Source organism: Oncorhynchus gorbuscha, linkage group LG15 (genome assembly GCF_021184085.1).
Source record: "Oncorhynchus gorbuscha isolate QuinsamMale2020 ecotype Even-year linkage group LG15, OgorEven_v1.0, whole genome shotgun sequence".
Taxonomy (NCBI): domain Eukaryota; kingdom Metazoa; phylum Chordata; class Actinopteri; order Salmoniformes; family Salmonidae; genus Oncorhynchus; species Oncorhynchus gorbuscha.
This window is the reverse complement of record NC_060187.1, coordinates 49,222,223-49,237,053: the sequence shown is the minus strand read 5'-3', so window position 1 is coordinate 49,237,053 and position 14,831 is coordinate 49,222,223. Positions and strand designations below refer to the sequence as shown.

Below are 14,831 nucleotides of genomic sequence, written 5' to 3'. Positions count from 1 at the left end.
TCCTCACTGAACTTTGCTGCACTGAAATAATTTTGCATGCCCAATTTTTCAGTTTTTGATTTGTGAAAAAAGTTTGAAATATCCAATAAATGTCGTTCCACTTCATGATTGTGTCCCACTTGTTGTTGATTCTTCACAAAAAAATACAGTTTTATATCTTTATGTTTGAAGCCTGAAATGTGGCAAAAGGTCGCAAAGTTCAAGGGGCCGAATACTTTCACAAGGCACTGTATTTTATATAATTATAAATATGGCCTTTAAATGACTCTTAGCTGATCATTGTCTGCAGCCGGCTCTGATCGTAGTGTAGGCCTAATGAAAGAGGCAAGGAGAATGAGCTTGTACGCGGTAGTCGGACCCCTCAACCTTCTGGCCCGTAGCACTGTGCGTCATCAAATGTGCAGCAAAAGCATGCTGAATTGGAAAAGTCGATTTCCACGTTTATAAACACAGGGTCGCTACAGTTATTGTTACTTGTTGTCGTAAACATTGTTTTTAGTTTATTCTATGAGGGAGGAGGGTGTGCATTTTCTTTTTACAGTACAAGGGGTCAAGGTGCTTTTTTTTTTCATGAGACCTTGAGTTGGACCAGCCCCCCCCACCCATACATTTCAAACTGGCCCTTGTTCTGAATAGCCAGGGACTGGAGTATTCTAAACTCTGTTGTATGTAATTGCTGGCTTTTTTGCGAATCGCACAAAACCATTAATTTCAATTTGATGTCATGTCTGGCCCTTTCTTTCAAAGTAATTCAACTTACATCAACCATGAAGGCCTTAGAGCCCGAAGGCGATTTGAATAGACAAGGTGACGTCACACACCACCAAGTTCCATAAATCTAGCTGTTATTACTTGGTAAATTAACACAAAGTAAGCATAAGTAATGTTTGCCTGGCTACCAAGATGCCCAAAGACGTTAGTTTCTTCTCCGCAATGAGTCTGGGTACCTCCCCAACTCTTCAAACAATGCAAACACATTCGGGCCTCCTGATTAGTCCAGAAACTGATGGGTTGGACCAGAGCCTGAACACACGTGGGTAAAGCGGTGGTTTGAAAAGTCGTCATTGGCTTTGATACACTGATTGGTGAGAGACGATCCAATCGCTGATAACTTTGTTTTGTACAATGCCCCCCGTGCCCCTCCTCAACACAAGTGACTTCAATGATGGCAGTCTTAGAATAAAGTATGTTGCCGAAAGACAGAGCAGCGGAATAATTTAGTGTGAGTCATCAGGCTAAACTAACACATGAAGACTGCTTCAAACCTCGTCTCCAACACCTACACAAAAGTAGCTGGCTGTTACATGAAGTCATTGATCTTGACTTGATCAACCAACCCCTTTGAGTTGGATGAAATTTTTCTATCCTTGATTTTCACAATGTTTGTATTGATGGAGTTTGAGGCATTATCTATTGAACCAAGAATTAAGAGTTTGATATAGTCCTACTTTTATCTACTTACCCTTTCTTTATTTTGCTGTCATAAGAGTCTACAGTCGTGGCCAAAAGTTTTGAGAATGACACAAATATTAATTTCTACAAAGTTTGCTGCTTCAGTGTCTTTAGATAGTTTTGTCAGATGTTAGTTACTATGGATTACTGAAGTATAATTACAAGCATTTCATACGTGTCAAAGGATTTTATTGACAATTACATGAAGTTGATGCAAAGAGTCAATATTTGCAGTGCTGACCCTTCTTTTTCAACACCTCTGCAATCCGCCCTGGCATGCTGTCAATTAACTTCTGGGCCACATCCTGACTGATGGTAGCCCATTTTTGCATTTTTGCATTGCATCAATGCTTGGAGTTCTTGTCAGAATTTGTGTGTTTTTGTTTGTCCACCCACATCTTGAGGATTGACCACAAGTTCTCAATGGGATTAAGGGAGAGTTTCCTGGCCATGGACCCAAAATATCGATGTTTTGTTCCCCGAGCCACTTTTGCCATATGGCAAGGTGCTCCATCATGCTGGAAAAGAAAAGGCATTGTCATCACCAAACTGTTCCTGGATAGTTGGGAGAAGTTGCTCTCGGAGAATGTGTTGGTATCATTCTTTATTCATGGCTGTGTTCTTAGGCAGAATTGTGAGTGAGCCCACTCTCTTGGCTGAGGAGCAACCCCACACATGAATGGTCTCAGGATGCTTTACTGTTGGAATGACACAGGACTGATGGTAGAGCTCACCTGGTCTTCTCCAGACAAGGTTTTTCCGGATGCCCCAAACAATCGGAAACAGGATTCACCAGAGAAAATGACTTTACCCCAGTCCTCAGCAGTCCAATCCCTGTACCTTTTGCAGAATATCAGCCTGTCTGTGATGTTTTCTTCTGGAGAGAAGGGGCTTCTTTGCTGCCCTTCTTGACACCAGGCCATCCTCCAAAATCTTCACCTCACCGTGCGTGCAGATGCACTCACACCTGCTTGCTGACATTCCTGAGCAAGCTCTGTTCTGATGGTGCCCCGATCCCGCAGCTGAATCAACTTTAGGAGACGGTCCTCGTGCTTGCTAGACTTTCTTGGGAGCCCTGAAGCCTTCTTCACTACAATTGAACCGCTCTCCATTAAGTTCTTGATGATCCGATAAATGGTTGATTTAGGTGCAATCTTACTGGCAGCAATATCCTTGCCTGTGAAGCACTTTTTGTGCAAAGCAATGATGACGGCATGTGTTTCCTTGCAGGTAACCATGATTGACAGAGGAAGAACAATGATTCTAAGCACCACCCTTCTTTTGAAGCTTCCAATCTGTTATTCGAACTCAATCAGCATCAATTCGGCCTCCAGCCTTGTCAGTGTCAACCCTCGCACCTGTGTTAATGAGAGAATCACTGACATGATGTCAGCTGGTCCTTTTGTGGCAGGGATGAAATGCATTGGAAATGTTTTTTTTTTTTTGGGGGGGGGGTCATTTGCATGACAAAGAGGGACTTTGCAATTAATTTGCATATTCTGGAGTATATGCAAATTGCCATCATACAAAATGAGGCAGCAGACTTTGTGAAAATGTATATTTGTGTCATTCTCAAAACTTTTGGCCATGACTGTAGTTGCCCTTCTGAAAGATTAAAACCAGTCTCTCATCCTGTGTGTGTGCACTCACTCTTTTCACATGCATTTGCATTCCACACTTAACATGCACCAGTGTGTGTGTGTGTATGTTTGCAAACCAGTGTTTCCCAACCTCTGTCCTCGGGGCCCCAACGGGTGCACACTTTGGTTTTTGCCCACCACACAGCTGTTTCAAATGATCAAAGCTTGATGATTAATTGATTATTTGAATCAGCTGTGTCATACTAAGGCAAAAACCAATACGAGCACCCCTTGGTGTCCTGAGGACCGAGTTTGGGAAACCATGGTGTAAACATTTGCAAGGGCCCTCCCTCCCATCTGTGCCTTTGCTTCATCAAAGTACAAGGCAGGGGCTTAACTTGTCTGACAGCACAATGTCTCCCTGAAATGGGCCTGAGAAAACCATGAAAACCGTCTGGACCACGATTTGACTAAGCCCCATGGCCGACGAGCTGGTAGCTCCACTGTCACATGAAAAAGGAATAGGAAGCCTCTTTTACCTCCTAAGGGACTGAAGCTTCTCTTTTCTTTTTTGTTCTTCCTCACGCTAATTTATTTATTTGGGGCCGCGTAAGCCCTTTTTCCGCTCTTCAGTAATAAAAAGGGAAAGCAGGATGGCTTTGAGGGATGGATGGATGGAGTGAGTGATCAGTCAGCGCGGAACGACAAGGGAGGGAGGAGAGGAGTGACAGTACCAAGGCCCTTTGCCGCCTGTCACACTACCTGACACCTGCGATAGGCACACCTGTCAAGATCAGGACCTGTCATATGAGGCGTATGTGTGTGTTTGTGTGAGAGTGTGTGTGGGTGTGTGTCTGCTTTCGAGTGTGTGTATAATGAGTGTCTGAAGGCCGTGAAGCGGAATGGCGTGGATGCATACACAAAGGAGCCTCATATCTTAGCCCTGACGGCCCCATATTTGCTCAAAGAGGGCTTTCACAGCTCTCCAGTCTTGCAGGTATAGGCCGTGTTCACAGTAGCTAAGCCTTCTGGGTTCTAAATAGGATCATCTCTGTCTTTCAAAATGTCTCATTTTTTTTCCAATAAACCCACAACCGTTTCATCGAGAAATATTTGAATGGTAATTTTCTTTCCAATATAGGGAAGGTAGCTTAAAGCCTACAGGTGTAATGAATTATGATGCAGTACTAATGCATTGTAATATGTCATGAGCAGGAAAAAGTACCCAATTGTCATACTTGAGTAAAAGTAAAGATACCTTAATAGAAAATGAAAGTGAAAGTCACCCAGTAAAACACTACTTGAGTAAAAGTAAAAAATTATTTGGTTTTAAATATACTTAAGTATCAAAAGTAAATATAATTGCAAAAATATACTTAAGTATCAGAAGATAAAGTAAAACTATAAATTATTTCACATTCCTTATATTAAGCAAACCAGACGGCACAAATGTGGTACTATATAGGCTGATATATAAACTGTATGAAAGACTGACCTGCTCCTTTGGTAACCACCAGTTTGGGTTTGCTGCGTGCTCCATCTCCCTTGGTGGTGTACGCAGCTACTGTGATGGAGTAGGTGGTGTCCGGCTGGAGCCCTCCGATGACCATTTCCTGGAGGAAACAGGAAGTAGACAAACAATATATCAGAACACTGGTGAAAACATATGACCATCACCAACTCCGCAGCCAACCACCTTCTCTTACTATTTTATAATGTTCTACTGATTTTGACCTCTAAGGTGGATAGAATGCTTTCTGTCCTCCATTTTGTTTGCAGGTTGAATCCTGCTAATCCTACCACTCCTAAACATCCTACAACTCTCCAAAGCTACAAGATGCATATGATAAGGAGGAGGCAAAAGGATATACATTATCTGAGGTATTAGCCAAGTAACTCTCACAATCAAAAAATGGATGCACCATGGCTGGTGCGCTCAGTTTTCCTTCAGCCATTATTTTCTCTGGTGCTCTTGAGAGAGAAGAATCTTCGATCAATGCTGATGAATCTTTCAGTAGAGGGGCCTAGCTAGCTAAATGCATGCAGGATGTTTTTAGACTGGTCAGCTGGGAGATGGAGAGGTCAGTGGCGGTAAAGAGAGGACATTATGCACTGTTTTCACACCACAGATGGCGTCGTCAATATCATGTATATCATGCAAGTGTTTATGAAACTGGGGAATGGGGCCAAACGTTAAGACTCAAATCATGTCAGAAAGGAATTGTTGATGAACACACGGGTCAATCGGGTGAGTTGGAGGAGGTATGATGATGAGGCAGCCATTTTAGATTTCAAGTCTCTGATGATACATTATATCATTCATGTTAAGATTTACTTAAAAATAACTGTCTAAACAATGTGACCACTGATTAACGGATGATTTTTTATTATTATTTCACACTCAACCTATAGGCATGGCACCAGCAAAGTAAAAGAAAAACAGAAAAATCGCAACACAAAACACACCATCACGACACGGCACGACACACACCACGACAACACACAGTAGCACGTAGTAGCGTTAAGCAGTCCAGGCACAGGGAGAAGCAGCACCCAGATATTGCATCAGCCACCGTCTCATCGCACAGCTAATTAGCATTATGAATTCTGCCTTTACTCTCTCTAGGACATCAATACTGGAGATAGGGAGCACCGGATAGGCTATGCTAACTTGAGAGAGCCTGTTTATAATATATAGTGTTAGGGCGTTACTAATAAAGCACCATAATATCAAAGCTCTAGTGAATAGGATGATGTAAGTCCGGCCGGACTTACACACGTGGACATGGCTGGGGTGATGCAATACCCAGTGCTTTTTAACCTCTCAACTACACCGTAGCACTCTGGCGACTCCATATATACTCACGTATTCGGCTGTATCGTCCGTTTCCCACTAACCCCCCCCCCCCCCCATATAGAGGAGAGTGCAGGAAAGAGAGCGGTTTTCAAAAGAGAGAGAAAGAGGGAAGAAAGAGGAATGTGAGAGGAACTCAAAGAGAAGGGGAATGTGAGAGGGGAGCATGTTGTGAGGAGGTAGAGAAGAGGGCGAGGGCACAGACATGTCAGAACAGGTCAGACCAGAGAGGGAGAGAGAAAAGCTAGTCTGTTTTAAGGAGAGCAGTGGAGACTAGGGAATAGGTGTGAACTGAAGTCTATGGGGGCTGTTTACAGTGGTTTTTTTCATGAGGTTACTCTATCTACTATAACAACAGTGCATTACCGCCAAGTTGGATGACTCAAATAATACATACAAAAGGTTACTAAAACATCCAAACTTTGGCTGAACCATTAACAATTTGTCAACAGCCTGTCATAATAAGGTTATTTTAATTAAAACATTTGTTCATACAGGTTATGCTCATTAAGATAAAGTCGATTTTACAAGAAAGACCTGTGAAAGAAGAGACCACACGTTATGAAGGTTGCTTGAAAGCGTTGTGGAATAGACTTCTGGGGATAAATATTCAGTTTGTTTGTGTACTTTCGCTTTGTTTGTCCTAGTGGTGCAGAGCTGTAATTTACTGTATGATGACACAGCACACCGAAAAAACTTTGTGTATTTCCTACACTGTTTTGTTGACAGAGGCTTTGTAAAAAAACAACCATTGTGCCGGGCTTCCATTATAATTCTAGCTTTCAGCGGGGGACAATTTTTCTCTAAAATGCTTTCATGCCAATTTTGGTTTTCCAGCCTCAAGAATACTATAATCAGCCATTTTGTGCCGAGTTGCTATGCTCGATACGAGCCGTGCAATCACACTTTTCAAGAAGAGGACCACTGAGGTTCTCTTAAAGGGGAGTCTATACAGCCCTAATAAAAGGAGGGGAAGAGAAAGAAGGAAGGTGCGATTATTTGTCGAGGGCAGAGGAGAGGAATATTGCAGAAACATGAAATTATCAACTAAAAGGTGCGTATTGTACATATCGTAGCACACATTGTAAGAGTAATGTGTAGCATTTACACTTCCACAAAACTTCAAACAAGACCACAGGTTCATCTTCAGTTTGTTGTACCCGTGACCATTTTTCTTTCAAATTGCACTGTCAAACAGAATTGAACTAATCTTTACATAGGCTCTCATGTCACTCCATAAGAGTGTGTCATTCCAATAGGACAGCTTGATACAATGACATGGTTATTTAGGGGACCGAAAGGGGTTGGATCATACCTGGGCATCGGCTAGCATGACATCCTTGATGAGAGGAAGGCCACGCGATTCTCCGTTCTCCACGCGCACATAGTGCACCTGGTAACCACGGATCTGGCCGTGCTGTCGCCCCGGCAACAGGGAGCGCCACATGACCTTGAGCGCCGTGGAGTTGAGCACCTCCACCTCGACCCGCCGAGGAGGAGCCCCTGGAACTGTGGGTAAAAAAGAAGAAGATAGGGCCAATGTTAAAACACCGCGACAGCATAGTACACTCATACAGTATGAACAGGTTATCGATCGGGCGTAAGCACACGTACACACAAAAACTACAAGAGCTATTCCCTTGAGAGCCAGATAGACTAGAAACTTAAACTCTGCAGTCTGCACACATAACCCCCCACCAGACTGTAGGGGCAAACATTTCAAGCACATAAAACTGTACTAAACAACTCTCTCCCTCACAACCTGACCTCCCAATACGTGCCTACTCTGTGTCGCCGGTCTCCGGTTAAACCCCTATCTCTCAGACATAATGGAAAGCTTTTATGTGAGGCCTTGGCGTCCTGCCTTTTACTGTGCACCGCACTGGCCTCCAGAGACAAATTGGCTCCTACGCACGGTTAATAAAAGTGTGGCCCAATTGCACCAGTGTATTGTGAGGGATGGCGAGCCATCACTTGGCTGAGTTACTGTGAGCCTCCCATCAGTGGAATTGGCTGTGCTGTGACCTGGCCAGCCATACGAGGTGTGGCATGCTCATAACTGTTAAGAGGCTAAACACTAGGCTGTTAGACACCATAGAGGAAGAATGAGATGAGATGGGGCGGCTATATCATACATTTAATGTAGGAGGGGAGGGAAAATGGTTTAACAACAACTTTTGGATTTCCAAAGGATATTGTGATGTTGCTGGGGGTGGTCTGGTTTTTATTAAGATGCTTATGTCTGGGGGTCCTTGATTTGAACCACTGAGCTATGCTATTGGCAGTGTGAATTTATTCTATGTTTAGGGATATGGGTGTCATAAGTGAAGCTTAGGTGAGGTCATTTTACGGGGTGCTACTGCTACATCCCTGTAACCATACGGTAGTAGAGGTATTGCCCATTGTCTGAGAAGCAGATTTTTGTGTAGCTATGTCGACAGCCCAGCTATTGTATGTGCCTCACAACAAGTGTACAGATTACGGGTGAAATAAGCTCAATTACCATCCTCGTCGGTGCGGCAGAGCAGGGGTTCGCTCTCTGGGCCCGGCCCGATTTCGGTGAAGGCGGCCAAGGTGACACGGTACTGGGTCCACTTCTCCAGCTTTTGCAGCAGCACCTGCCCGTCCCTGGGCGGCACGGCCGGCTCCTCCATGGGTTCTCCGGCACCGCCGCCTCCACCCTCTACGAAGGCTCCCACCACCTGGTAGCGCACTAGGTACCCCGCTAGGGCGCCATTCTGGCTCTCCACAGGCGGGGGGCGCCAACTTACCAGTAGGGTGGTGGAGCTGGAGCTGCTGCACTTAATGTCTTGAGGGGGGGCTGAGGGCTCTGGTCAGGTGGGAGGATAGGGAGGAAGGGGGGAGGAGGAGGCGGAGGAGGAGGAGGGGAGGAAGGGGGAAAGGGGTGAAAAACAAAAAACAAAAAGATGGGAGAGATAAAGAAAATGATAAAAGGAAAAACCCAACTCAAAAGGAGACTTGAACTGACAAGAATGTTAACACAAAACAGAAACACTGACTCGTCAGGCAAATGTAAACGTAAAAGGTGTAAGGAGGACTGGACGACACGGCGTGCGTAAGAATGAAGCAAAATGGACGCCTCTCGTGAGATACTGGGCAAGTTCTTTTGATAGCTGGGACTATGTCACGGACTCACAGAATTATATTTCCAGACATGTGCACAGTGGTCTGTAACACCAAGGGGTCTGTCAGGGTCTGTCAGTTATCAGCCCGTGTGTGATACCACGGGAGATATCTGATGTTAGCCTGTCCAGGCCTGCACTGCGCGCTACACACTCACACTATCGATTAAAGGATAAAAACCAGAGCCCCTCTCTTTTTGGCAGATTTACACTCCTCCTTAAACTGAAAGATGTTGTGCTTCCAGTATGGGAGTTAGAGGAAGGGGGAGAAGTAGCAGAGTGAGTCTTTTTATTAATATTATTATTATTATTATTATATAAAAGCTATTCAACACAGTGGCTGGGTTTTTTGTATGGAGCGCTCTTCCAAAACATATTAAAAACGACACATCTGTGAACTTCCAAATCAAAATGGAAGCCTATACGTTCTAATCTGCACAGAGCTCTTAGAACTCGTGCTCACCGAGGGAGTGTGCAAGGAGTGATAAAATGTTTCACTTCTCAACCCGCACCAGGCATTAGACGGATACGAGGACATAGATGAGACCCTTTCTATCCAAGTCAAGATCCCCCTTTTTCTACCAACACTCCTCCTTGTGACTATAATATAACATTCTTCACATCATTTGTGACAAGCCCAGTTCATTTTATACTATCTAATTCATCTGGAATAGTGGTGGACCAAGCTAAATGAAAAACATGAATTCATAGAAAAAGGCATTCCACATTGTGCAAATCTTGGACAAAAATGGAAATTAAATCCACAGGAAGAAAAACAAATACAGTATGTTTTCATTCCAAACAAGCAAAAGCAAAACACAAATTGACACGAGCTACTGGAAAATGAATTTGATCTGTAACCGAGGTGACTCAAAAGAAAAACGTTAGGGTCCGAAATGTCAAATCATAACAAACATGAAAAAAAACAGGCTATTGGGTAGAAAACGGAAAATAAGAACATTAAAACTTCAAAACACAAGTACAGTCTGCATTATACGTACCTGGCTTCCTTCAAATACTAACTTTTGAAGACCTTCTTACCACCAGCACCTGACTACAGATTGCGCTCACCCTGAGCCAGTGAGCTTACAACCCTCTCCTTCCACAGAGTGTGTCCAAATAGAGACACGTCTTATCAAATTCAAACCCAGACAACTGTGCTTTGTAGTCGGTCAAATTGGCCTGTTGAGATAGGTCGTTTTGGGCTGTTTCGGGTTGCTAAGAGGGAGAGAGTTGGCTCTGTGCTGTAGTCAGGACTGCATTATACTCTTGTATAACTTGGGCCGGAGGGAGGGTCCACAAGACTGAGGGATGGGAGCAGTTGGGGGAAAACCTACACCCACTGGATTCTGGGTGTCTGCATTTGACCTTGGGGGGAAAGGACACAGTTCCTTTTTTTTATCTTAACCGTTTGCTCAGAGAATCCCATTTCATAGCTTCCCCACTTTTACCGACGGGGAGTAGCCTGCCGCTAACTCTTAAACAATAAAAAATAAAAAAATAAAAAGAACACAGGCAGCACCGGCACCGAGACGGATGCCTTGTGCTGCTGCATTCATTAAGGTTACTGCTGCGGTACCAACCGCACTGCCACTCTTGCTAACAGTGCAGCCCGGAGAAGACAGGAGGTATTTACAATCAGTGGACAGCCTCAGTCAAAAGCTATAAGAACGGACTGTTCTGGAACAGCCACAGTTTAGAACCTTTTCTGTGTCCAATGTGCTTATTTACTTACGGTTTTAACGGATTTGAGCCTTTCAGCTTCTTCTCTCTCCATTCTTCCCCACAATAGATTGTATTTTGCAAACTCTCAGTGTCAAGAATGATCGCTCGGTGCTCAATCATGTGAAGAGAGAAACTGTGGAATCTGTCAGGGTTTGAGCTATGGCGCCATGCAGACCCCTCACACCAGATAAACTTAAGACAGGCAAGGGGCACAGCCATGGGGTAAGCCTCGGCTCCCACAAAGCCCAGTGGTGGAGATTATGGACGTTAGAACTATGACAGCAATAAAAGATGGAACTCTGGTAATGGTTCACTTTCAGTAGGTCTTTTGAAGCATCTTTTGAAAGCCTGCATGAATGCTATGTGATTTGACATACAGTATCATTAGTCATGTCTGTGGAGATATCGTAACCATATTCTAAGTCTGTTATGATGTGAACGGAAGCTTAGAGGGAGATGTGTTCTGGGTTGTTTTCTAGTGCTGGTAGAGGCTTTATAAATGACTGCAAACATGTACCTCCTTCAATAGCCCTGCTCGCAACACAAGCTGGTCCACAAGTTATTTGTCTGCGGCTAGTCACAAATCAAATTCACATTCAGTCAGGAGTGTAAGTACAAGATGCGTGCGTTGTGTTTTCATTTTCACCGTCAATGTCGAATGTCAGAGAGGTATTTGTCATCATTACGGAATTAATCCGACTCCATGCCAAATGGCCGCTTTCGTACAAATATTCCAATAAATCTAAAAACCTTCAGCAATTACAGTAAGTGGTGGGCTAAACTGCTTGTTTGGCTAAATACAGGGATTTAGAATCAGCCATTTTAATTTGAGCGATAACACTCCACTGGGTGCTGGCAGCTTCAAGGTATAATCTAAATGTGTAACAAAGCCTGACAATCCAGAGGTCTCCCATCGGCAAAGCGTGAAACAAATTCAGACGCTATGAAATGGGATTCTTATCTGACATCCTAGGGCCCTTTACTCTCCCCTCTGCAAAAATCACGTAACACCCACCCCGGGGTCCTGCCTGCCCCCATTACCGTTCCTCTCGGGCCGGGTAATGTTGAGGGAGATAGGGGAAGCTCCCGGTCCCGGTGTGTGGACCCTCCGCGGCCGCGTCTGAACGGTTGTCTCATAGGTATCTCAACCTCGTCTGACTGGGACAGCGTATCCCAAGGGGCCTTGCGTCTGAATGGGGGCCATTGCTGCCCACAGGACCAGTGTAGGAACATTTAACTCAATGGTGCCACATACATTTCTTTATTTCCTAGCCCAAAATAATTGGACTCAGATACACTTTAATTGATCTTCGTGGAGCCAGATATTGCAGATCTGAGATCAAATAAGTGACTTCTTGAAGCTAGGGTGTAGGTGAGGAGTCGGGCAAGAACTCCTTGGCTGTGGGTTTTCACTGGTCCTTAGTGGCAGAGCAGCCCCCATGACAATGGCCCCTGGTCACGCCACACTGACTGAAGACAAACTCCACACTCTGAGGACATTTGTACTGTACCAGAGAAGATCGACAGAAAGGAAACACAGAGAAGATTGCCTTTTGTCTTTCACTTCACTTGGTTGGAAAAGAGGTCCAGTCTGCCGAGTAACGCAAGGGTATTTTGCCGGCTCAAATCTAGAATAAATCTTAAATGTTCTTGGGTAGTATTTCATTTTGTGTCTCCCGTCCTAATGGTCTTTCCCTAACATGTCATTAGTGTTTAAACACATCTGAGTGTGTGAGTAGCAGGCCAAGGCAAGCCGCTGGTAAACAAGGTTTCCTCTTTTCCTCATTATACTGTAGCCTGCAAATGTGTGTGTGTGTGTGTGTGTGGCTTATGTATAGCGAGCAATCTCATGCTGCTCCAATGAGGTGTGCGTTTATAATGACAGTGTCTGGCAGTGCCGCACTAAGGTAATTGGATTCTTAGAAGGGGGAGGAGGATGGAGATATGTATGAGGGCCAGCAGTCTAGGGCGGGGCGGTCATGTGTCTCAAAGCAGTCTCCCAGAATCCCTTGGTTTGTTTTAAGGGTGGAACTATGTGATGATTGGCTTTGCTTTTTGTGATGGACACAGCATACTCTTTACTTTACTTGATGTACTTCTCCGCTCTTTTGCTGCCAAAGTAGAATACATTTGTTTTCTAGAAAGCCAGCAGTTTAGGGTGTGTGTGTGTGTGTAGGGGGGGGGCACTGGGAGTGTGTGTTTTTGTGCTACACGTCGCACTCTAATAGTACACTCACTTTTGCTGAGGTTTTTGCCACGAGGCAGGGAGTTTCAACTAACTCCACTCTTCACTGCACTGAAGATACTTGCCCTGAGCTAAACATGTCACAAGGACCTTTATCAACTCAGACTGAGCTGTCTGGAAGAGACATATACTCTCTATTCCCAAAATGTATGAGTAGCCAAACCACAGACATGTTGTATTAATATTTAACCATTTCACATATGGAGTCTCCTAACCTATTTGTGTCTCTTATTTTGGGACGAGTATAATGGAAATAGACTTCTAAGTTGAGTGGCTAAGTGGCAGGGGTAATGGGGGGGGGGTCATTGCTATGGGCTACGGCAGACTGGACCACCTGTGCCAAACAAACACTTACCTCAAAGGCATCCACAAGATCATGTTTTGTTTTGATGTTTTTTGTGTTGTGGTGTGAAACACAGTTTTGTTTTGACTGTCTGAGTTCGTAACCTTTCTGACCTCTTTGATGTGAAGCCACTGGCTTTTTCTGACACCTACTTCGGAAGGGGTGGCTGGCTGTACACGAGCAGCCATTGACTAAGAGAAGTGACTGATGTCCCTGGACTCTAAGGACAGAGCTCAACGGGTTGAAAAAAGGAGACCCTCAGCACAAAGCAGGGAGCTGAAATAGACCCCAGGAGATACTTACTCTAATTAAACGGATAAGGTTTGGAAATGTTATCACTTAGTGGTGTATGTTGTAGCTGGTGTGGTGGCTGCAGTTGACTTCACATTAGAACCCATTCGCCAGCAAAAATGTGGCAAGCTGCTTCCTGATGTAATGTATGCTTAAAAAAAAAATCTAACTAAAAAGTTATTAAATTGAAGGAAGGAAACAAAGTAAGCAAGGTGATGTCAAGCCATTCCAAGGAGAGATTTTGTTTCCATTTCAGACAAGGGTAACGTGACAGAGACAGCAATGGAAGGAGAGACAGAGACAGAGAGAGAGAAAGAGAGGAGGGAGAGAGAGAATGGAATTGCTGGAATGGTGTGAATGGAATGGTATCAAACACATGGAAACCATGTGTTTGTTGTGTTCGATACCATTCCATTTATTCTGTTCCAGCCATTACTATGAGCCTGTCCTCCACAATTAAGGTGCCACCAGCCACCTGTGACATACATACATACATATACAGGCGGAAATACCCACACACATACTTGAAGACACAGAGACAGAGATGGAGTTGACTGTGCATATATAGGTAGGGTCATGCCTGGTGTAGCCGTTGATCAAGGATGCAGTTACAGAATCTCAACAGCACCCCCAGGGGATAGGAGGGAGTATTGCATGCAACTGGTGCCCTATAAGTGATTCAGCAGCACTGTCTGCGTAGCTATCCAAACCAGAACCAACATAAATGTGAAGTGGTTCTCCCAAAGCCCTATACCCCCAACAAGGGGCACGGCTAACAAGTTGAACTGGTAAAAACAGAAAATGTGTTAAAGGAGGTCTCTTCCCACTACCATGGCTTTCCGATGGCCAACCCCAGTCAAAGTTCTTCATTGTAAACCCCTTAGGAATCGGAAAGAGGACAAAACAGCTCCAATCTATTCTCAAATTAAACATCCATGTACCTTACTGAAATGATAATGGAATTGTGTGGGCTATGATTACATGGATGCTGTATGATTAATACACTCATTTGATCTAGGCTAGGGAATCCACATATTTGAGCAATGCTCATTGATCTGTACAATTTATCTATATTAACTTACTACCCAGCAGAAATGTCCAAATTGCACAAAGGCTGCCCTGATCCATCCACAATGTAAGCAAATCCAGATACATTGTCTGAGTTCTTTGGAGATAAAGCCTTTAACCTCAACACATA

At 44.2% G+C, this 14,831-nt stretch overlaps 1 protein-coding gene across 26 annotated transcripts in view; it reads right to left on the bottom strand.

Annotated features, from left to right (window-relative positions):
• The window catches only part of LOC123997434 (receptor-type tyrosine-protein phosphatase S-like), a 293,600-nt gene that overhangs the window by 68,395 nt on the left and 210,374 nt on the right, over positions 1–14,831 (bottom strand). For 16 of the 26 annotated variants that reach the window (XM_046301649.1, XM_046301651.1, XM_046301659.1 and 13 more), the window contains 4 exons: positions 8,390–8,716; positions 7,202–7,395; positions 5,899–5,925; positions 4,528–4,645 (listed from right to left, as the gene is read on the bottom strand). The exons of 5 other annotated variants lie outside the window; for them this stretch is intronic. In XM_046301649.1, coding sequence (XP_046157605.1) covers positions 4,528–4,645; positions 5,899–5,925; positions 7,202–7,395; positions 8,390–8,716 — 666 coding nt within the window. The remainder of the gene's footprint in view (positions 1–4,527; positions 4,646–5,898; positions 5,926–7,201; positions 7,396–8,389; positions 8,717–14,831) is intronic. 5 more of the 26 variants (XM_046301655.1, XM_046301663.1, XM_046301670.1 and 2 more) reach the window with 1 other exon arrangement.